Source organism: Dama dama, chromosome 3 (genome assembly GCF_033118175.1).
Source record: "Dama dama isolate Ldn47 chromosome 3, ASM3311817v1, whole genome shotgun sequence".
Lineage (NCBI taxonomy): Eukaryota > Metazoa > Chordata > Mammalia > Artiodactyla > Cervidae > Dama > Dama dama.
The window spans coordinates 48,435,894-48,458,814 of NC_083683.1; the positions used below are offsets into that span (position 1 = coordinate 48,435,894).

The 22,921-nt window shown below is 52.2% G+C and overlaps 2 protein-coding genes across 6 annotated transcripts in view; one reads left to right on the forward strand and one right to left on the reverse strand.

Annotated features, from left to right (window-relative positions):
- The window catches only part of COL2A1 (collagen type II alpha 1 chain), a 30,383-nt gene extending 23,100 nt beyond the window's left edge, over positions 1–7,283 (forward strand). For both annotated transcript variants that reach the window (XM_061122852.1, XM_061122857.1), the window contains 15 exons: positions 497–550; positions 956–1,009; positions 1,654–1,815; positions 2,058–2,165; positions 2,357–2,464; positions 2,732–2,785; positions 2,912–3,019; positions 3,244–3,297; positions 3,471–3,578; positions 3,863–3,916; positions 4,366–4,473; positions 4,835–5,123; positions 5,555–5,742; positions 6,064–6,306; positions 6,772–7,283. In XM_061122852.1, coding sequence (XP_060978835.1) covers positions 497–550; positions 956–1,009; positions 1,654–1,815; positions 2,058–2,165; positions 2,357–2,464; positions 2,732–2,785; positions 2,912–3,019; positions 3,244–3,297; positions 3,471–3,578; positions 3,863–3,916; positions 4,366–4,473; positions 4,835–5,123; positions 5,555–5,742; positions 6,064–6,306; positions 6,772–6,918 — 1,839 coding nt within the window. In that variant the 3' untranslated portion in view covers positions 6,919–7,283. The remainder of the gene's footprint in view (positions 1–496; positions 551–955; positions 1,010–1,653; positions 1,816–2,057; positions 2,166–2,356; positions 2,465–2,731; positions 2,786–2,911; positions 3,020–3,243; positions 3,298–3,470; positions 3,579–3,862; positions 3,917–4,365; positions 4,474–4,834; positions 5,124–5,554; positions 5,743–6,063; positions 6,307–6,771) is intronic.
- A 4,499-nt stretch (positions 7,284–11,782) lies between these two features.
- Positions 11,783–22,636, reverse strand: TMEM106C (transmembrane protein 106C). Of its 4 annotated transcripts, none has more exons than XM_061129186.1 (8): positions 22,518–22,636; positions 16,453–16,664; positions 15,283–15,346; positions 14,621–14,780; positions 14,391–14,531; positions 13,909–13,958; positions 13,365–13,418; positions 11,783–12,526 (listed from the first exon to the last, which is right to left on the reverse strand). In XM_061129186.1, exons 2-8 carry the CDS (start codon positions 16,634–16,636, stop codon positions 12,430–12,432), a joined length of 750 nt encoding a protein of 249 aa, XP_060985169.1. In that variant the 5' UTR covers positions 16,637–16,664; positions 22,518–22,636; the 3' UTR covers positions 11,783–12,429. The 4 variants fall into 4 exon arrangements, with proteins under 4 accessions (XP_060985169.1, XP_060985147.1, XP_060985153.1 ...); XM_061129164.1 differs by lacking the exon at positions 22,518–22,636 and adding an exon at positions 17,151–17,310; XM_061129170.1 differs by lacking the exon at positions 22,518–22,636 and adding an exon at positions 17,110–17,270.
- Between the last annotated feature and the right edge of the window lie 285 nt (positions 22,637–22,921).

The following is a 22,921-nucleotide window of genomic DNA, read 5'->3' on the forward strand; positions in this document are numbered from 1 at the left end:
CCCTGGGAGCTGACCCCCAGGACAGGGAAGCTGGGTGCAGGAGGAGGGGCCTGGGCAGGCCAAGGGCGGCTGGGAGGCCTGGCTGCTGCAGCCGCGGCGGAGGGCAGAGGCTGCATAAAGGAGGAGTTTGTACTCAGGGATGAAAGTTCAAGGAGTTATGCTACCCTGGCTTTTGTTGTCACGGGTGTGGGTGCCTGGTGGGGGCTGGAAGAGGGAACGCAGGTACCGCTTGTGTCTCCCTGAGTACATACGACTCAGGCCAGAGCAGCCAGTCTCTTGGGAGACCCTGGTTGGGCTCTGAGGATGCCTAATGGGCTTCTCCTCCCAAGGTCTCCTGGAACATGAGTCTTCTACTGGTCGGGATAGCAGGCCCGCCTGTGATAGCTTCTCCAGGCTGGGATGTTCATGTTGACAAAGCTGCATCTTTGTGGTCCTGGCTCTCAGGAGTCTGTGGTCGGGACGACTGGGCCTCACTGTCTCCCTTCTTCCTCCTCAGGGTCCTACTGGTGTGACTGGTCCTAAAGGAGCCCGAGGTGCTCAAGGCCCCCCGGTGAGTGAGGCCCCCATCCCCACTGTCGCTGGGCCGGTTGGAGGGTACTGGGGAGTGGGTGGCAGCTTCTCTCACACCCATCCTGGCCTCACAGGGGGAAGGGCCGGACCCAGAGGCTACTCCCCACCTCCTTCCTTCTTACCCACTTTTGCCCCCACCCATCCCACAGCCAGGTGGAAGAGAGGATGCCCCTAGAATCTAAATACCCCAATCCAATCCTCCCCTGCAGAGGCAGCGAGAGGCAGTGGCCACACTCTGGGGGCCCTTTCTGCCTCTCTAACTCCCCTGGCTGCTCTGCACCCCCTTGCCCCTTTCCACTCCAGCCTGTGAGACCAACCCCCCCAACCTTTGATTCTGGGGCCTCCTGAGGGTCCAAGGTGCTGAGTCTCCCCTCTCCTCACATAGGGAGCCACTGGATTCCCCGGAGCAGCTGGCCGCGTCGGACCCCCAGGTTCCAATGTGAGTGCCACCTTGGCTGGTTTCTACCTTACCCCTAGCAGGAGGCACAGGCAGGGGTCACAGAGTCTGGCCCAACCCCATGCACATCTTGTGCCCAGGCCCACACCTGGGAGGAACAGTTAACTGACCGTGGGGACCTGTTTTCCGCGTGGAGAGCTGGGAGCAGGGGCGGTGCCCTTTTGCTGGCCATGGGCTTCTGCCTCCACTTCACTGTGGACACGTGTTTCTTGAACACACTGTGCTTTATGAGAAAGTCTGCATCTCGCCCTCGGGGAGCTCACAGTAGGGGGAGGAGAGATGATAAGGCACTGGGCTCACCAACACTGTCTAGTGCGGCGGGGGGCGGGGGGGGTGGGCGCAGAGGCTCCCGGCTGAGGGGATCGAGGTTGGAGCAATTCCCTGAGGCCTGGTGGTGGGAGTGAGGCCACAGGGAAGGAAGCAGGAGAGTCAGAACAGGGAAAGTGTGCAGTGGCTAGAGAAGCCAGGCTGGCTGTCCAGAGCTCACGTGGAGTGAAGATGGAAGAGGTGGACCAAGGGGGTCAAGCTGCCCTTACTGTGGAGGAAGCCCCCAGAGGGTCATGGCAGCCTGGAGGGATGGGGAAGGGTGAGAGGAATTCTCACTTCCTGTGATTTGCTTCTCCTAGGGCAACCCTGGACCCCCCGGTCCTCCTGGTCCTTCTGGAAAAGATGGTCCTAAAGGTGCTCGAGGAGACAGCGGTCCCCCTGGCCGAGCTGGTGACCCTGGCCTCCAAGGTCCTGCTGGACCCCCTGGCGAGAAGGGAGAGCCTGGAGAGGATGGTCCTTCTGTAAGTCCCACCCCAGGGCCAAGGTCCCTGGGGAAGGGGTGCAAAGTGCCTGGGCTCCCAGAGCCTGGAGTTGGGGGGAGCAGGGCTGTGGGGCTGCCGGGAGGGGGTTGCTGCAGAAAGTGCTCTGCAGGGCAGGAGGAGCACTGACCCTGACCCCCGCAGTGGGCAGCTGGCCACAGCACAGATGGGAGGCAGCTGCGTGCCACCTCTCAAGTTCTCACCTCCTTCCTCTTCTCCCTCAGGGTCCCGACGGTCCTCCAGGTCCTCAGGGCCTGGCTGGTCAGAGGGGCATCGTTGGTCTGCCTGGACAGCGTGGTGAGCGAGGATTCCCCGGTCTCCCCGGCCCCTCGGTAAGTGGGGACGACTCTTCCTCCAGGCGAGCCGGCCCCGCCTGGCTCAGGTGGAGGGTCTACACTGGGTGTTCTTGGTGGCCCAGCCACCTGCTCTGCACCCTTGGAACTGACCCCCGGTCAGCCTTTTCCCCGGAAGGGCTGAGAGGGGCCTCGGAGCACACACTCAGCCTCCTTGTCGCTGCCCCCAGGGTGAGCCTGGCAAGCAGGGAGCCCCTGGAGCATCTGGAGACCGAGGTCCCCCTGGCCCTGTGGGTCCTCCTGGCCTGACCGGTCCTGCTGGTGAGCCTGGACGTGAGGTGAGCAGTGGGTCCCACTGTGGGGACGGGGGAGCCCTGGAGGAGGGGGGGTGACAGGGTGGGCCAAGCCCAAGTGCCCAGATGTGATGGGAAGGTTGTGACGAGAGAGAAAAGGCCAGGGAGACTAAGAGCTGGGTGCACGGGAGGGCGGCAGGAGGAAGCTAGGTGGGAAAGCTTTGGCTGGACGGTGGGGGGAATAAACCTGGGCTCCTGAGGGAGGACGGGGATGGTGGGCAGCTCTGATGGCGTCTGCTCCCCTTTACACAGGGAAGCCCCGGTGCTGACGGCCCCCCAGGCAGAGATGGCGCGGCTGGAGTCAAGGTGAGTGTCTCGTGCGGTGGGGTGGGAAGGACACTTCTTTGGCCTGGCAGGGTCGGGGACAGAGCCACGTCCCTCCTTGCCTCCTCTGGAAATTCCTCTCTGAGCCTGGGACCTCTCTCCTGACAGGGTGACCGTGGAGAGACCGGCGCTGCGGGTGCCCCTGGAGCTCCCGGGCCCCCTGGCTCTCCTGGCCCCGCCGGCCCAGTTGGCAAGCAGGGAGACCGAGGAGAAGCTGTGAGTATCTTGAGTCAGTAAAAGGCCATGGTGCAGGAGGGTGGCTGGGTGGGCAGGGAGCTCCTCTCCACCTCCCACCCTCCCCTGCCCTGCCCCAGGCCCCAGGGACAACCCTGGGTCTGGGCTATGGAGCAGCTGCCTCGGTGCCCAGGCCATGGGCAGACGCGGAAGTGGGCCATCCTTGCCTTGGCTGCTCTCTGACGTTGCCCCCACTCTCCCCACAGGGCGCACAAGGTCCCATGGGACCCGCAGGACCTGCTGGAGCCCGGGGAATGCCAGTGAGTACCTGAGTGCCCGGTGCTGGGTCCTGACGCGGAGGCTCGGTGGCAGGGGGCGGGGGGGGGGGGGGGTCGCGCAGGGACCTGGGGCTCCTTGGCGCAGGTGAAGCCGGCAGAGGGCTCTTGCTCTGGGCTGAGCTGACCCAACCTGTGTCTGTGTGTCTCGTTCCCAGGGCCCTCAAGGCCCCCGAGGTGACAAGGGAGAAACTGGAGAGGCTGGCGAGAGGGGACTGAAGGGACACCGTGGCTTCACCGGTCTGCAGGGTCTGCCCGGCCCCCCTGTGAGTGCTATTGTCTGTGCTTGGCTCCCCAGGGCCTCCCACTCTGCAGGGACCACTTGAGTTTCCCAGGCTGCTGAAGTGACTTGGGATGATCCTAAGAAATGTCCGGGTCTGGACCTCCTCCGGGTCGGAGGGAGGAGCCCATGGAAGGGGCATGGGGCTGGGGGTGGGGGAGCAGATACATGTCCCAGCCAGCTCCCAATGTATATACCCATTCAAGAAGGCCTCCCAGCCTGGGGCCCATCTGTGCTGACCTCTGACCTTGGCCTCTTCCTTCCGCACAGGGTCCTTCTGGAGACCAGGGTGCTTCCGGTCCTGCAGGTCCTTCTGGCCCCAGAGTGAGTGAGAGGGAGTGAGCCCTCCCTCGGGGTGGGGCCGGGGCGCTGGGCAGGTGTCTGAGGAGGAGGGGAGTGTGGCTGCTTCTGGGGAAGCCTTGGCCTCAGGGGCCCTCACTGGGCAGCGGAGGTGGGACCAGCTTGATGAGAATGTGGCCAGAGAAGAACTTGAGACCCCAGGATGAATATATGAGTGGCTCTCGGCTGTCAAATAGCCCTCCCTGGGAACAAGGGTTTACAGAGAGGATTGTAGGAGGGTAGGAAAGCTGTCAGGCCACCCTGCTGGTTCTCAGCCACACACAGGCCAGCATGGGGTTCCGTGACTGAGAAGTGAGGAAAATCGGGAACAGAGTGGCTAGTGCTAGGAGGGCCCCCTCCCCAACCCCAGGTCATCCCCACCTTCCCTTTGTTGATGCTCTTTCCTCACTGCCTGCCTCTCTCCTGGCCTGCAGGGTCCTCCTGGCCCCGTCGGTCCCTCTGGCAAAGATGGTGCTAACGGAATCCCTGGCCCCATTGGACCTCCTGGACCCCGTGGACGTTCTGGCGAGACTGGCCCTGCTGTGAGTGTGCAGACCCCGGCCTGCTGTGTGGGGCCTTCGCAGCACTGGGTGGCTGGAGCTATCTGACACTAAGGGCTTCTTTCGGGGTGTCCGCCTGCAGCTAATGTGACAGCACCCTTTATCCTGGGAGCCCCCTGGAGGTTCAGAGGGTCCACGGGAAACAGAAGAGAGGGGCTAATGAAAGAATAAGGCACATTCTGTGGTTTTCTTGATCCTGTCCCATTGCACGTACACACACATCCTCAACCTCATGGGATGGGAAAAGAAATTCTATTGATGGTACATTCTAGAAGGTGGGGATGGACACAGGAAGGGTGGCGTCCCTGTCATTCCTGGCTGATTTCTCTGTTCCCTGCTGCAGGGTCCTCCTGGAAACCCTGGACCCCCTGGCCCTCCTGGCCCCCCCGGCCCTGGCATTGACATGTCTGCCTTTGCTGGCCTCGGCCAGAGAGAGAAGGGCCCCGACCCCCTGCAGTACATGCGGGCCGATGAGGCAGCCGGCAACCTGAGACAGCATGATGCCGAGGTGGACGCCACACTCAAGTCCCTCAACAACCAGATCGAGAGCCTCCGCAGCCCCGAGGGCTCCCGCAAGAACCCAGCTCGCACCTGCCGAGACCTGAAACTCTGCCACCCTGAGTGGAAGAGCGGTGAGGACCCCCACCACAGAGAGCAGGCGGTCAGCCCCCTGGGCCCAGCCCCACTCAGAACACAGGAGCAGAGTCAGACCTGGAAGGGTCTAGCATGGGTGTCCCCCTGCACCCACATCTCACAGCAGAGAAACTGCAGCCTTGGCCCTGTCCTGCCGTGGCCACACGGCGGAAGTGATGTCAGGGTCAAGTTCCATCCACAGGCTGGCCCTGAGCCTGCCCTTCTGCGTGCACCCATTTAGCCCTGGATGTTCCCCTGGCCCATTCCCTCCTCCTCCCCTCCCTTTGGCGGCATGTGGCCCTCACACCCTGCTCCTCTCCCCCTGGGTGTCCCCATAGGCCTGTCTGTCGCTCCAGGCAGGCCTGGCTTTCTCAGGAGCGTGTGTCTGTGCCTATCTGAGCCCCGATGGGGTGTTGCCTCCCCACTGCAGGAGACTACTGGATTGACCCCAACCAGGGCTGCACCCTGGATGCCATGAAGGTTTTCTGCAACATGGAGACTGGCGAGACCTGCGTCTACCCCAACCCAGCCAGTGTTCCCAAGAAGAACTGGTGGAGCAGCAAGAGCAAGGACAAGAAACACATCTGGTTTGGAGAAACCATCAACGGTGGCTTCCATGTGAGTCCGCCTCTTGCTCTAGGCTGTGGAGGGCGCCTCAAAACCTCCCTCTGCTTTCTTCTGGGGAGTTTTCAGCACCTTGTTCACATTCCTACCAGTTCTGGGTGAGAGAGGGGGCTTAAGAGGAAGGAAAGAGGAGATAGGATTTTTTTTCCCCCATTTAGAGGTGGAAGAAGAGGTCCTCGGAGGCCTGCTCCACTTTCTGGAAGCAAAAATGTCTTCCCAGTGACCCCTCCCCTAGCCCCCTTCAGCTCCTCCTCACCCCGGTCAGCTGGCAGCCCCCATCCCCGGGCCTCATGCTGCTGCCTTCCATCCTCACAGTTCAGCTATGGAGATGACAACCTGGCTCCCAACACCGCCAACGTCCAGATGACCTTCCTCCGCCTGCTGTCCACCGAGGGCTCCCAGAACATCACCTACCACTGCAAGAACAGCATTGCCTACCTGGACGAAGCTGCTGGCAACCTCAAGAAGGCTCTGCTCATCCAGGGCTCCAACGACGTGGAGATCCGGGCTGAGGGCAACAGCAGGTTCACATACACCGTTCTGAAGGATGACTGCACGGTGAGTTAGGCGGGCTGGGCCACCAAAGAGAGAGAGAGCTTCCCGGGGCCCAGGGCTCAGGCTGGAGCAGGCTGAGGGCTGGTCCACAGCAGGGTTCGTGGTCCTAAAGGGGCATGCATATAAGGAGCTGTGTAGGGACGACACACCAGCAACAGCTGGCAGAGATGAGCGTGTCGGTTCTGTCTCCTCCCCTCCCTCGGTCAGTGTGTGGTGACTGGTAGGAACAGTCATGCAGTGTGTGGGGGCCTCTGCCCTTGCAGGGGGGGTGCTCACTGTAGGGGATGAGGAGGAGAAGGGCGGGGGGCAGGGGAGGCTCTGCTGCTGGGAACTAGAGTCTGGAATCGAGGTGGAGGTCAATCCATAAGAGAACTAGAGCCCTCCAGTGTGTTCTGCACTTGGTGTTCTGTGATGCTTGGTTTTCCTGATCACAAGGCATCCACTGACTCTCCTCTTGTTCTCCCCTAGAAACACACCGGTAAGTGGGGCCAGACTATGATCGAGTACCGGTCACAGAAGACCTCACGTCTCCCCATCATTGACATTGCACCCATGGACATAGGAGGGCCCGAGCAGGAATTCGGTGTGGACATAGGGCCTGTCTGCTTCTTGTAAAAACCTGAACCCAGAACCAACACAATCCATTGCAAACCCAAAGGACCCAAGTACTTTCCAATCCCAGTCACTCTAGGACTCTGCACTGAATGGCTGATCTGACCTGACGCCCATTCATCCCACCCGCTCACAGTCTGGACTTTGCTCCTCTCTCTAAGAGACCTGAACTGGGCAGACTGCAAAATAAAATCTCGGTGTTCTATTTATTTATTGTCTTCCTGTAAGACCTTTGGGTCAAGGCAGAGACAGGAAACTAACTGGTGTGAGTCAAATGCCCCCTGAGTGACTGCCCCCCAGCCCAGGCAAGAGGCCCCCCTGCAGGTGCCGGGCGCGGGAACTGTGTGTGTCCTACACAATGGTGCTATTCTGTGTCAAACACCTCTGTATTTTTTAAAACGTCAATTGATATTAAAAACAAAAAAATTATTGGAAAGTACATACTGGCTTGTGCTTCGTGCTTTATTTATTTTCCACGAGTCCTGGATTCTGTGGGCAGGACAAAATGGCTATCCTCAGACATTCTCTTGACTGAAGCCACACTACCTGGTTTAGCCACCTCACACAAACTTGCCTTTTGTTCGTAACCCCTGGCACTGAGTGGAGCCCAGGGTGGACGAGAAACAGAGACCCAAGGTTTGGGAAGGGAGGTGCAAGGCGGAGGTGGGGGGGCTTGTTCTTAAGTGTAAACCCGGGCACACTTCCAGGGTGGATTAGTGCAAGAGGAGACATGCGCTCTGAGCTCAGATGGGGATTGCGGGGTGGGGCGGGGGGGGGGGGGGCGCGGGCTGCATCCTGCTACTGGGGAGAGATCAGAGATGCTCCATGGGAGGGAGGGGTGCATGATGTGGGGAGGGGAGTGAATCCACAGAGGCCCATGATAAGTGCACATAATCAGACACTCTTGCTGACCTACTTATCTATGTCTTTCCCTAAGACTTTAGTTCAAGGAGAAGTATTAGGGCTAAACACTCACCCCTTATTCCTTTTTCCTGGCCTCTATTCCTCACTTCCTGGACTGGCACTTGAAGCTCCCATGGATGTCTTCTCAACTGTGGGCTTATGAATGGACAGCCTTCCACTTCTTGCTTTTCAAAGACTTGTGTATGTGGGGCAAAACGTGAGGAAGTGGACATCTTTTCCACTAGAGGGGGCTGGTGGATGACAAACCAAAGGAGTACTATGCAAACATAATTAAAAGAGCTCTCTCATAATTTAAACAACACTGCTAAATACCAAAAGAGCTAATGGGGGCAGTGTGGAGCGGTACAGGGGTGCTTATGAAAACTTCCTCAGACCACAGGTGGAGCTGATAGTTGAGTTTGGTTCCAACGTGTCAGCCACACTCAAAGCCCATCCTGCCCCTTGACTCACTTCACTGGCCATGGTGGAGTCAGAGCCACTCACTCTACAATCGCTCAGTAGATCCCAACCATCAGCTCAGACCCTGGTAAGAGGAGTCCCCTGTGCACCAGGATATTAAGCTGATCCTTTGCAGCCCACCCATTTCCCGGACACCCAGTTAAAACCTAGAAATAATAGCAACTGCTGCATAGGTAACTGGATGAATGGACCAGAAGGTGGAGCTCAAGGGAAGAGAAGCAGCAGGACAGAAAGCCCTGCATCTGCGGTCAGATCAAAACCACCCCGGGCGGCAGTGCTGCAACGCAGTATTACTGCCCCCTTGTCTTAAACTGAGCCAGAAGCTTGCCGCTGATTCCCATGATCCCTGATGCCCCCAGGAAAGGCAGGTCTCTCCAGGCACAGTAACCTCTCAGATAACATTTTGACCCCAGCAGGACTGGGTGGACAGACCTGGTTGACTAGCTGTAGTCCTCAGTCAGGTTATTGTCCCTTTCTGGAGCTTCCTCATCGCTATGAAAGTGTCCAGCCTCAAAGGGCTTTAGTTTCTGGCACTGCGTGGAACCCAGGAGTCTGACTCCACTGAAGACTTACTCAAGGTCCTGGGTACATCACAAACTTCTAAAATAGTTTCCTCTTCTAAAGAAGAGAAGAAACAGAATGAAACTTGAGGTGGTGAAGAGTCTTACTTTAAAAGGCAAAGAATAAGGATTATTTTTGCCCAGAGAAATATTTAGGACCTCTAGATTCATGTAGAACTTTTACAAACAGACTGATTCTTTCAATAATTTGTTTCACATCTGGGGCTAGAAACCCTAGCAGGACAGTTGACCTAGAGGTCTCAGGGATCCTACTTTGGGGTAACTAGTGTTGCAGAACAGATAGTGGAAGTATACTGTAGCTTCTAAGGGACCTGGTATTGTTGGCATATAATTGTGAATAGTGTTCTTGTGGTTTGGGACCTAATCAAACCTATAAGCTTTTGCACAGCAAAGGAAACCATAAACAAAACAAAAAGACAACTTATGGACTGAGAGAAAATACTTGCAAATGATGAAACTGACAAGGGCTTAAGTTCCAAAATACACAAACAGCTCATACAAATAAATAACAACAACAAAAAACAGCCCAACTGGAAAAATAGGCAGAAGACCTAAATAGACATTTCTCCAAAGAAGACATACATGTGGCCAATAGACACATGAAAAGATACTCAACATCATTATTAGAGAAATAAAACTACAAAGAGGTACCACCTCACACTGGTCAGAATGGCCATCATTAACAAGTCTACAAATAATAAATGTGGAAGAGGGTATGGAGAAAAGGGAACCCTTCTACACTGTTGGTGGGAATGTAAATTGGTACAGCCACTATGGAAGACATTATGCAAGTTCTTCAAAAAATCTGGAAATAGAGTAGCCGTATGATCCAGCAATCCCACTCCTGGGCAATGGCCAGACAAAACTGTAACTCCAAAAGATACATGCACCCCTAAGTTCATAGCAGCACTATTTACAGTAGCCAAGACATAGAAACAACCTAAATGTCCATCAACAGATCAATGGATAAAGAAGGTGTGCCATGTGTATGTGTGTGTGTGTATATATATATATCTCACATGGAATATATGGTAATATTACTCAGCCATAAAAAAAGAACAAAATAATGCCATTTGCAGCAACACAGATGGACCCAGAAATTAAATGAAGTAAGTCAGAAAGACAAATACCATATATCAATTATATGTGGAGTCTAAAGTACAACACAAATGAACACACTTATGAAACAGGAAAAAAGACTCACAGACATAGAGAAGAGACTTGTGTCTGACAAGGGGAAGGGAAGGAGGGGGAAGGAACAGTTGGGAGTTTGGAATTAAGGTGCAAACAATTTTATATAGGTTGGATAAACAATAAGGTTCTATGGCATAGCATAGGGAACTAAAGTCAATATCCTGTGATAAACCATAAAGGGAAAGAATATGAAAAAGAATATATACATATATATATGTGTATAACTGAATCACTTTGCTGCACAGCAGAAATTAACACAAATAGTAAATCAACTATACTTTAAAAAAATTTTAAGAAGAAATGCATTCCTTCCGAATCTCAATCCAGTATAAATACAAAGGTGATGGCAATGACGCCTGAGCCAACCACTTCCTCTATTTTGGCGTTGCTGAGAGAAAATTCTATATGCATTTGTTCAAGTATTAACAGAGAGCATGACACAGCTACTCAGAGCATCCCAGAGTGCAGGATGGGATACTGAGGATATAAACAGATAGGAGAGTTCATAGTGTCATTAGATCACTTGTTCTTTTATGTTTAAAAATGTAGCTGTGCTCATTTGAATATTATAGCTGTATTTAAAGACAATGTTGTGATGCAAGAAATGCTACTGAGGCACACGGTCACAAAAAGTTAACTCAAAACTGAAGTACTAATAGGAGTAGCTTTTTGAGAATCACATGAAAAATATGCTGGAGGCTGTTTGGAAAATGGGAAAAGAAAAAATGAAGCAATATGAACATGGTCTAGTACTTAGGGCATGTTCTCAAAACTGGTGCACATGTGCCTCCATATAAGTCATGTTTCATCATTTACAGAGAGAACAGTCATCACCATCATGTACATACAGACCGTTAAAGGATTCAGGCTAACAGGGAAACAGCTTTTGGGTTACACAATCATGGTCAGAATCAGCCAAACAGCCAGGAAATTTAGCCTCAGTCTGAAGACTCAGAGTGCAAAAATCATTAATGCTGAAAATCAAGCTATGGGAATGGGGGTAAAAAAAACAGACCCTCAGCCACCACCGACTATTAGGTATTTCCCGAAGCACCAGAGCACGTGAAGGAAAGGAGCTAGAGCCTATCTTAGCGGAGCTCTGAAACCGACTACTCAAGCTTCCCCCACATGCCCTGCCACCCTGGGGCTGGAGCCTGCTCGGCAGTGGCCAAGAGAGTGGAGTTCAAGAAACTTGCAACTTCACACCAGGCCCTCTTCATCAGCAAGTTACTCCTCCTCAGACGGTAAAGAATCTGCCTGCAGTGCAGGAGACCAAGGTTCGATCCCTGGGTTGGGGAGATCCACTGGAGAAGAAAATGGCAACCCACTCCAGTAGTCTTGCCTGGAGAATCCCATGGACCGAGGATCCTGGGGGGCTACGGTCCATGGGGTCGCAAAGAGTCAGACACGACGGAGCGACTGACATTGCGGCTGCTATTCCTCCTCAGAGAAGCAGCGTCTCACTTCTCAGGCACCACTGCGCTACCTATTCCAGCCTCCAGGGGGCGCTAGGACAGCCTGTCACCACCAGAGGCAGACGGACAGGAGCCAGGCTTCCCTGGCAGGGGACTGCTTTCCGTGACAGGCGCTCACAGCGACAGGGCTTCTCTTCCCTTCCTATCCTGTGCTGACCCTCTGCGCAGGCAACTGTTCTATGGTCCCCCAGAGGTGCCTACCTGAGACATCCAGGAAATCAGAGGACACACAGATCAATCAAAAGCAGGGTTTATTTTTTTTTTTTTTTACCAAACTCCCCAATCCATGTTCCAGCCAATGGATGAAGGGTAAATTACAGCCCACATAGACTCTTAGTAAAAACAATTTTAATTTTCTACAGAAAAAAAAGTTTTGTTTTTTTTTTAAATAAAGTTCCTAGGCATTTGGAAACAGATGAAAAACTTTCACATGTTGAATGTTCTGTGCTTTCTTCTTCAATGTATTCAAATGCTCCCTCCCTGCTGCTGCTTCTGTGCGGAGGCCCCTTCTGCAGCTGCACTGACAGTCCTAGTTCCCTATCATTGTATTGTCTGATAACCTAGAAACCTGGTATGGTTTCAATTTATAACGCCACCCTCCTCCCCAAACAGCTGAAAAGATCTCAATCAAACTCCTCAAACCTTCTCTGAGTGCCTACTAATTTGCTTGGCAAAGGCTAGGTGCGAGGCAGTGATCCTGCTGGTTCTGAGAAAGGTCAATGGTGCTACAGGGAGGACTTTTCCTCCCAAGTGGCTGGGGATTGAGAGAACCAATTTCTCCTCTGGTTCTACCACTTGGAGCAGGTACAGGGTTCAGGTCCTGGGAAGAGAAGCTGTGTCTCTTCTGACAGGTGCTGCCATGGAAGAACCAAGAGCAGTTTCTAAACAGTTGTGGAATTTACTCCACAATCCACATAGTGATGTGTCTCCAAGGAGCTCTGGGTCATGTGGCCAATGTAGGAAATCTTCACCGAAGTTCTAGGGAAAATAAAACTGAGAAATTAATTCTGTTTCTGAGATAAATTAAGTAAGAGAGATTGCCTAAATAAATTATTGCAAGCTCAGGCGATAACACACAGGTCTCAGATGCATGTCTTCTTGGTTACACAACCAGGAAGTCAGAGGATCTTTTCATATCCCCAGAGACTCTCTGCCCTGAGATGACCTTCTAAATAAGTGGTTCTCAGCTGGGGACATTTTTACCCCACAGGGAACTTCTGGCAGTGTCTAGACATTTGGGGTTGTTACAGCTGAGCGGGGGAGGAGGTAAGCCTCTAGCAGGTAAGGGCCAGGGATGCTGTAAAACACCCCTATAATGCACGGAACAGCCCCTCACAACAAAGAACTGTCTGGCCCAAAATGTCAACAGTGCCAAGGCTAAAAAACCCTACTCTAAATCCTCATATTTCAAATGTCTGCAGCAGACCCTTGTCACTTGCAAATTTAATTGTTACGGTTCTAAAAATAACCCTACAGGTCCATGACATGTGGTAATTTGTGTGGTTAGAGAGTAAGTCTGGCTGGATGCCCTGGGCTTACGCCTTGAGAAAGCCTTTACTTGTCCCATGAGGATTCTACAGCGATCACACAACTTGACCCCATTTTATGGAGAAAATTCTTTATCTAACTGCTTCCTGTGAGTCTGGTGACACTTGGACACTGCATCCAGAGGACAGCAGGGCTCTGCCGTGACTGAGCCTACGGTGCTCCCAGCATAACCTCTTTGCCTGTGGGTCCCATAGGCTCTCAAGCAAAGCTGGCCCGCTCACGTGGCCTGACAGTCCAGGCCCTGGGCACAAAGAAATGAGCAACATACCGAATGAAGACCACTATGTTGTGCACTCCAATATAGGGTAACGTGCAGAAGAAGCTGTCAAACAACAAACAAAGAAATGGTCAGTTTAAGTGTTTTAATTTGAGGGGAAAAAAAAGGAGAATCAGCAGGAATGCTGAGTTACCCTGTCAAACGGAGGAGCAGTCAGCCCCATCTGGGTGCTTCCCCTGCCCCACACCCGCCCTCCTGGCCTAAGCACTGTCCTGGCTTACTGGTTCTGGGTCCCCACAGTGTTCTTCCATCCTCCCCCATCACTATCTTCTTGGTTTGTTTGTTTTTTTTTTTAAATGCCCATCACAAATGCTGGAGTTTGGAAATGTTTCTAGTGGCCTAATGTTCTCTTTTCAGAAATCTGAGCACTTGAGTCACATATCAAATACCACACCCTCCAAAAAAAATCTCAAGATAGCGAACTTAGAGGCTAAAAGGCTGAAAATTTAGGCAGGACCAGCTCCCCTCAATTGAGCTCAACTCTGAACCCCTTTCATCCCATAAAACACACACATATAGAGAACACTGTCCTTACTACACATAGGAATATGGTCCTCCCATCTCGGCCTTTGCAGTAAAATTCACCTGAAAACAAGACACCAGAGTCAGTCCGTGGCCAGGCAAGCTTGACACAGAACAATTCTATTACTAGCAACCCAAGAACCTGAGAGCATTCTTCTATCACATATAAAATATTTCCCCCAGATTGTCACTAATCCTAAGATCATATGCCTCTAACAAAACATCCCACCTCTTCCCTTTTGAGAGGTCAATGGGCCCCAGATTATCATAAGGCCTCTTCTTGATTGTTGGTGAATTGTTTTCTCCTACAAATTCTTGTTTCTGTAACACTTAATTCTTAGCTGATTTTTTCCCTAACTTTTCATAATTATAGAGCTTGTCAGATCTTCCTCATCAACTAGTTCCTACCAGTAGAAATGAGGAGAGGGAGAGGAAAGGAACGAGGCAACAGCATTCCACAGCCCAGCAGGGCCAGGCTCCTAAAAGCAGGCATACCAGGTGCTCGCTCCGAGGTGGAATGTGGGAGATGTTAGTTGTCATGTACGATCCAACCACGGTGTTCATGTACTGAACCTCGCTGGACAGGCTGGTCACCGCCACGGAGTAGAAGTTGGAATTTCTAATTTTCAGGGTGGCCTGCATCAGTGCCAGTGAGGAAACACATTAAGTGTCCTGGGTACAAGACTTGCAGGTGCACAACCCAGGAAGGGCAGCCCTAATCTTACCGTGATGGCGAGGATGACAAGGGACCTCTGCTCATTAAATGTGACTTTTACCACTTTGATGCCATCATCATCCACGAGGACTGAATGTGGAAACAGGAAGAAAACCACCAAACCGGACGCCAGGAGGCAGAGCAGGACAGACAGGAGGACATACTGCTTACTGCAAATGACAAAGTACACAACCAACCCTGGAAGTCAGGTATCAAGGGCCAACGAGTCGAGATAAAACGCAAAACCAGGAATGAGGAGGGGAGGGACAAGGAAGTGCACAGGGCCAGGAATCGCCACCAGGCAAGAAGGGGTAGAGCGGGAGAAGGCTTTCAAAGCCCTCTGAATGCGGTCTGCAATCTGGGAAAAGAAGCTGATGAGAGGAACTGTGTGGACACAAACATCTCTTCCTCTGCCAGGACACCCTCTTCTCCAATTCCTTCCAATTCAGCTCCTTCACTTGAGCCTCAGCCCTCAGAATGTTTCTAGCTTCAAGTTTCCTTCCCCAGGTTGCGATGAGGACAGAGACATCTTGCTTGAGCAAAAAGTATTAAAGGAAGTGGGGAGTTTTACAAGAATAGATAACATTTTCCAAAAGTGAACTGGCATTCATGCACAGAGAAAAGGACTAGGGACTGCTGTAGGCATTAACAGGCGAGACTCAGATGACTCACGTTCTCTGAGGACGCAACCGCTGATCGCTGTGAGGGATCAAAGCCACCAACTCATTAACTTGCTCTAGAAAAGAAACAATTGACAATTTTTATAAAATAAATCCCACATGTGACAGTACTTTCCTTCACATACACAGTAGCCTGTCACAACATATACTCGTCCGGGATTATTTGTTTCTAAGATACTCGTTTCACATTTTGGGTCTCATGAACAAGAAACAAACAAATCTGCAGAGAGTACTACAAATTACAAAACATCTATCAGCGCTGCCAGAGCGCTGACATGGAAGCTGAGAAATCTAGGATCTCAGGACTTCCCTGATGGTTCAGTGACTGAGACTGGGTGCTCTCAATGCAGGGGGCCTGGGTTCTATCCCTGGTCAGGGAACGAGATTCCACATGCCGCAATTCAAGATGCTGCATGCTGCAACAAACCCAGAGCAACCAAATAAATAAATATTAAGAAGAAGAAGAAATCTCGGATCTTGTTCTGGCTTTACTGCATGGCCTTGAGCTGAGACACGGTTATGAACTGCTAAGGCATTACCTCTCTAGGCCGTTGTGTCCTCATCTATAATATGAAGGCTTTGGATTGAATGATTTCTAAGATTTTTACCAACTTTAAACCTCTGTGACCCTCCATCTACACTGCTAAGACTTTTTGAGAGCCAACTTAGTGATGGATAATTCTATACCCAATCCAGGCTCCAGTCCTGGGCATGTTTTTCTCCCCCGACTTGATTTTTTTTTTTTTTTCAGACCTTAGGTTGTTAATGATTCACTATCTGCTTCCTTGAATAGAAGCTTCCAAGATGGTGTCTGCTCCTCCTCCCCCACAAAGCCATGCCAGGCCCTGAGTGCCAGCAATGGAGAAATGTACTTGTCAAACTGCAGAATGCAGAGCAAACCACGTGTTCTAAACCAAGGAAGCAACAGAGGAGTGAAAGTGAAGAAAAGTAAGGCTTTCAAATATCGGGAAACCCAGAGAAGCTGTGGAACCTGCCCAAGTTTATGAATCCAGCTGAGCTGACTCCTACTCAGGGCATGGTCTGTGACTGTGGAACTGCTGCAAGGAAAAAAGTTCAGTCTGGGAGAGAGGAGAAGTCTTGTGGGTATCCTGGCATTCTCCTTGTGGAATCATCTTTTACCATGATCACCAAAGACTCTCACCTGGAATGTAGCCTGTCCCCTGACACGTGAGACATGTAATGCTATCTCGCCCGGTGAACTCCACATAGGGGAACTGAGCAATGGCCTCCTGCTGCTCCCGTTCGGCCAGAGAATCCTCAGTGTCATCTGCTTTCCTTCGCTTGCTGAAAGGCCGGTGAGCATAGATGGAATGAGGGGACCCCATGGCCAGGATGTGCGCCTTGTGTCATGTCCTAGGATGCAAAGAGGCAAGTGAGTGCGTGTTACTGGCTGTGCATCTCTATGCGAAAAGTGTAACACAAAAACGACCAATTTCCCCTCCCGAGTGTGATCCCAAACACCTGAATAATTTCTACCAAGCCCCTCATTTTCTACTAGGGCTCCCTAACCCACCACCGACTCTCGACACATAGCCTGGGGGAACAGGGGCCACGTTCGCCAATCTGCCCAGCTCCTCATCGCCCCAGGAATCGCGGCACCCCAGCTCCCACGAGATCCAGGCTCACCCCTTCTGTCTGCTACTTGCAAACTCTGTGTCTTCCTAGAAAAAAACCTTCCCGGCCAAACAACAAGCCCCAAATTAATAATAGGCCTCAGAGAGTCCCCACTCTTCCGCCCCCAGCTCCAGGAGGCGGGCCCAGTTCACGCCCCTTGTCAAAAAGCGCGCTCCGAGCCCACCAGAGTCGCCCAGGCGGGAGCGAACGCCGAAGACCCCAGACCTGCAGGACACGAACTACCGGCAGCTCCTCTCCGGGCCGGACCTTCCTGCCTCCCGCCGGATGCCGCGGGTTTACCTGCCTCCCGAGTGTTTAGAGCTGCACGCACCCGGTGCGCATGCACTCGGCGCGCGAGCCGGCTCGGGGACGCCGGCGTGAGCGCGCGCGTGCGCTCTTCGAAGCCCAGCCGGCGGCGCCGATAGAGGGCAGCAGAGAGAAGAGAGCGGGGCGGGGTGGCGAGCGGCGCCTCTCGGGGCTTGAAGCTGGTGGACCAGTGGAGATGCTCCGCGGTCCCCCAGAAACACTGGGAAAGGTTCCAGTGAAGGGTCGAGTGAAGGCTCCAGATGAAGAGGGAGGCGGAAAGCGCTGGCAGCCAAAACCATCTCAGCTAATCTTTGAGCACAGAAGTTGTGAAGACGCTGAGGGTAGCAAGATGCATCACAGAACCTGCCCTCAACCTGCTTCAGGGCGTCCCCAGCCCTAGAGACAGACAGACAGACACACACACACCATGCACGTGAGGGGTTAGAGGACACTTTTTAAAGGGCGAGTTTCTCTGTAGAGACTGCCTGGTTGAGCTTCACCTGCCGCAGAAGCAGACATTGCTGCTGCCGCCGCTGCTAAGTCACTTCAGTCGTGTCTGTGCGACCCCATGGACAGCAGCCCACCAGGCTCCTCTGTCCGCAGGATTCTCCAGGCAAGAATACTGGAGTGGGCTGCCATTTCCTTCTCCGAAGCAGACGTTAACCACATGAAATTATAAAGATGATGCTGGGGAGAGGAGAGATTCTGAACTGGGGGCGTGCCCTGCAATGGGGACTGAAAATAGCGACCTGTGCGCTCCGTGCCACCTCCATCCCTCTCTGCTCCTTCTCTTGTGAGGAAGGCTGATGTCCCTGCTGCTCTCTAGCCACCTGCCAATTACTGGCTACAGTCAGCCCACAGAACATTTAGAGTAACAAATATTATAGAAAAAAACGGAGTGATACACTGAAGACAGTAAGGCAGACTTTACTCAAGGGGGGATACAGTGATGGGTGTGGGACGGCTGCTACCGATGGGGTCTTGCCATGGGGCAGAGAGACTGGGCTCAAGTCTGAACACAGCAGGGCAAGTGGGAACTTAGAGCCAAGGAGCAGGTGAGGGTCAGTGGATGGAAAATTACTAAGAGACGGCATCATGGGTAAGGGGAATCCTGGCTAAACAGACCTAACAGGATTCTTGCTACAGATAGGCCATGGTGATTAGACTTCACCTGGGGGTTGGAGGAGGACAAGGAATCCAATCAGATATGGAAGGTGATCAGATTTTGAGGGCCTGGGATTCCTGCTAAGGTGATTTATCAGGTGGTGTTGGTTGAGTTGCCAAGTCATGTCTGACTCTTGCAACCCCATGAACTGTAGCCCGCCAGGCTCCTCTGTCCATGGGATTCTCCAGGCAAGAATACTGGAGTGGGTTGCCATTTCCTTCTCCAGAGGGTCTTCCTGACCCAGGAATTGAACCCATGTCTTCTGCATTTCAGGCAGATTCTTTACCGACTGAGCTATGAGGGAAGCCTTGATTTATCAGGGTTCATGCCAAAACTGGATTTTATAACAAGTGCACAGATGGACCTGGGAAAAGGTTCAGGAACCTGACTAAAGTTTGGTCAAGCAAAGATTATTTGTCAGGAACAACAAGGAGCCACTGCTCCTCTTTTTCCATTTCTGGCCCACACCTTCTCCTTCATGAAATTGTTCTTCACTTCTCTCCATCCAACCTTTATACCAATTTACATTCCTTGTTTACACAATTCTGATTTCGTTGGAGGCAGCAGTATATTCAGTGAAAAATACATTTCCCCACCTTACTTGCCATATGACACAGTTTGAGTCAATGAGATGTGTGGGACTTCCAGGAAAGCTCCTTATAAGGGATGAAGATTCAACTGGTGCTTTGACCTTATTCTTCCTGTTTGGAGTTTGGACTTGATGTTAGAGATGGGGCAGCCATCTTCTGCCCATGAGGCAAGAAGTGTGTGCTAAGGAAGGCTGCGTAGAGGGGTTAAAAGAGCTCAGGTGGCTGATGACATTTGGAACCACAGTCAGGCTCTGGACTACCTTCCTTCTGACTTTTCATTACATGAGAAAAATAACCACCCCCACCTCTACAAGTTGTGGTGTGTGTGCACGCATGTGTCTTTCCCATAGTGAGGTGCAGTCTTAAAAGATACAGACATGGAGCTAGTTGAAGGGAAAGCCTGGATTTTCACAAGGCAGTCTGACTGCTTTACCCAAACACCATGTAGGCCATCCTTAGGTTTCTATTATCTTCTAACATCTGCCTTCAGGGCATGGGCCTTTAGAGAGAGGGAGGCCCCTTGCCTCTCTGAGACCCATCTTCCAAGTTCCGTGTTCCCATCTGAAGATCCTCTTTTCACAGGGAATTCACCTGGGGCATCTGGGGAATGAGCCCATCCTTCAGTCACATGGAGCCTCACTTCGTGGCTTCTGCTGGAAGCCTGCCAAGGGCAAGGGGCAGTGAGCCTAATGTCTGCACTAGGGATGGACACTGCAGAGGAAATCCAGGCTATCCCAGGAGCAGGGAGGGTGAGGAAGGCAGCAGAAGAGAAAGCCAGGGGAAGACTGAGGGCTGTGGATGCTTCGTAAAGGAAGGGAGCCAGGCTAAGGGCTTGAGCCCATGTGAGGAAAACCGGTGCTCAGGTTGCTGGGGAATATAAAGGGGGCCTGGGGGTTTAACCAGCAGAACCCCTGAGGCTTTCTGACAGCCTGTTGTCTGGGACAGACTGTACCCTCCTATTCCTCCTTGTCTCCCCAGCACCCAGCTCGAAGCCCAAGCCCGGTGTGTGGTAGGCCCTCAATAAATGCCTGCGGAATGACCTCACCTGGAGCCTGGCCTGCACTGCCTGGGGGAGTAATTTCAGCATCCGCCACGGCCATCCGGGTGGCTGTTTTAATTGGGCAGCACATTCCTGAGGAGCCACCCATCACTTCTCACCTGTGCATGACTTCCAAGGTTATCTGAGCATCTGGTTATGAGCAGTGAGGTTACTGCAGACGTGAGCTCACCAGGGCTCTTGGTGGTGGGGCAGGGGGGAGCGGAGTGGGACCAACCAGAGCTCCCTGTCCTCCCAGCCCCTTGATTTCTCCATATTCCTAACGTACTCCTGGCCCCACAGGCTGAGGGGAGTCATGCATCGAGGGGCTGTGGTCCTGAAAGGCCCTGCACACGAGGAAAGTGAGCGCTTACAGTTGGCGGAGTCCTTCATGGTCTTCATCCTGTGCCCTTTGTCAATTCACACAGTGGAGACAACTTACTGTTGTTGTTTAGTCACTAAGTCCTGTTGGACTCTGTGACTCCATAGACTGTAGCCCACCAGGCTTCTCTGTCCATGGGATTTCCCAGGCAAGAATACTGGAGTGGGTTGCCATTTCCTTCTCCAGGGGATCTTCCTGACCCAGGGATGGAACACGCGTCTCCTGCATTGCAGGTGGGTTCTTTACCACTGAACCACCAGGAAAGTCCAGAGAAAACTTGCTTGATGTTAAAAATACCAGACCGGGACCAAATATACCATTGCCTTGTTCTGTATACTTTCCAAAGAGATTTGGGGACTCACTAGAGTGTAGAGAGGCTGCTGTAGACCCTGTGGCCACGGGCAGATTTAAGGGGCACACAACCCTTTTAACTTAAGGATTCTGTGTTTATTCTAGCTCAGAGATTTCAGTGCGCAGAGCACTGGTGCATGTGTTGTTCGGACAAAGAGGAATAATAGACCCCACCCTCTAAGATTCCAGGTCCAGTTCTAGTGAAATGGAGCGGAAAAGTATGGTCTTTGCCCTGCCCCCCATATCCTCTGCCTGCCTATTGCCTGTGAAAAACTTTAGTCAAAAAATAAGTTTAATCAGAGAAGTGAGAAATGCTGAAACAAAGGAAAACAATCAAAGGAACCTAAATATTAATAATGTAGCCCTTAAGCGTAGTCAAGGACCTTTAGTTCTTTCTGAAGGGCTATAGATAGTATTCTGAGCCATATCCTGTGGGCTGTCTTATGTATACCAAAACCCCAGGTGGAGAAGATAACTACGTCATGACCAGACCGTACCCAGGACATGAGCTACCTTAATTCTAAGAACTGACCGCAAAGAAATGGGAACAAACTGACCCTGGAGCTGAAGATTAACTGTACCTAAAATGATCAAGATGATGCTGGTCAGACCACTGATGACCAATTTAAAGAGGACTGTTAGAGATGACTGTGCTGTTTCTACACATAGACCCCACCACACCCTATCTTTAAAAGCTCTCACCCCCTGCTTATTGGGGACAGTGGCAGGAGGGTAGTCAGCCTTTGGACAGATGTCTGCAAACTTCCCCTTGACCAACCCCCAGTTGCCCCCATCTGAAATAAAGCAAACTTTCCTTTCCACCAACCTGGGCTGTTTATTGGCTCTTGAGCGATGAGCAGTGGGACCCACCACACAAATTCCTTTCGGGAACGCTAGGAAGGTCTAGAGGGAGAAGGGGGAGAATTTGGGCCCTTGCCTTTAAGAACCTGTTCTAGCAGTGGAGCATTTTGCCACTTACCTGGCACTTCCTTAGATGGGAAGCAGCTGTTATTTCCATTTTAGGCTGAATTCGGGAGGCTGACTGCCCTAGCCATAGGGGTAAGGTCAGAACTGGATCAAGAGTGTTCTGCTCTCAAGCCCCACCTCTTTTTACTTTACTGTGCTTTATCTTATGAAGACTGGTCACAGGAAGTAGGTTTACAGGCCTGTTCTAGGAAAAGCAGTGACCCAGAGGGTGGTTATATGTGAAAGGGATCTGGGTGGGGGGCTTCCCTGTGTGCTGAGCCCACAGCAGCCGGAGGCAGGGAGCTCTGCCTAGAGAGGTCCCCTTGATGGGAAGATAGCGGGGATACAGGGGCTTGTGTGTTTAAGGAACTGATAATCTACTATATACCACTGAAGGTCAGCAAGGCCAGGGTCTTAGCTCTGTCCCCAAGGGCACAGAGGAGGCTGACTGTGGGGCCCACACTCATCTGGCTCAGGGGTGCACTCTGGGACAGCCAATAGTGTTCTGAGTGCTGTCTGCATGGGAGGTATGAGCCTTCCTCCAGAAACCCAGGTGGACAAAAGATATCCTATTGAGGCAGGAGATAAATGGGCTCAGGGTAAGCATTTACAACGAGTCTCCTGTTTACATTTCCTGAGGAAGGAGCAGGTGGGCTCAGGGCTAGACATTTACAATCAGCCTCCTGTTTGCACTTAGAAATAAGCAACAAAAACAGGTTGAATAGCCAGGCTTTGTCTCCTGAGGACACTTGAAGATAACAGCTATGGCAGGGATGGAGGGGGGGCTAAGCCCTACCTGAGCAGAAGATCAAGAGGTCACATATTTCTCATCCTTGGGGCAGGGGAGACACTGCACTTGTGTGGAGAGACTCCTTGGTGGTCGAGAAGGAGGGGTATCATCTCAGGACAAGTGATGCCAAGGTCCCTCTAAAGGCCTCTGGGCTGAAATCCATCTTGGAAAAAAATTGTGCATGCATATTGGGGAGGATCCTAGGTCAGGTCAGGAAAAAGAAACCAGGTGATTGGCCAAAGATAAGCAGACTTCCCGTATAAGTGACTTAACCACCTCTTTACTGCGCTCCTTCTCATATCGGGGACACCCAACCTCTCTCTCTGGGTGTGTCTCTGTTGCTTCTGTCTTAACTGAACAAGCTGTTTCTCTGCGTACTCTCCCATTTGTTGTGCTGTGTCTCTAATAAT

Bases quoted from the DNA above. Each gene is read 5' to 3' on its own strand.
- TMEM106C (XM_061129186.1), bottom strand. From the start codon at position 16,636: ATGGGGTCCCCTCATTCCATCTATGCTCACCGGCCTTTCAGCAAGCGA. The intron at 15,347-16,452 runs GTGAGAGTCTTT...TTTCTTTTCTAG, and splicing joins GGGGACAGGCTACATTCCAG to AGCAAGTTAATGAGTTGGTG. The intron at 14,781-15,282 runs GTGAGTCATCTG...TGTCATTTGCAG, and splicing joins CGGTTGCGTCCTCAGAGAAC to TAAGCAGTATGTCCTCCTGT.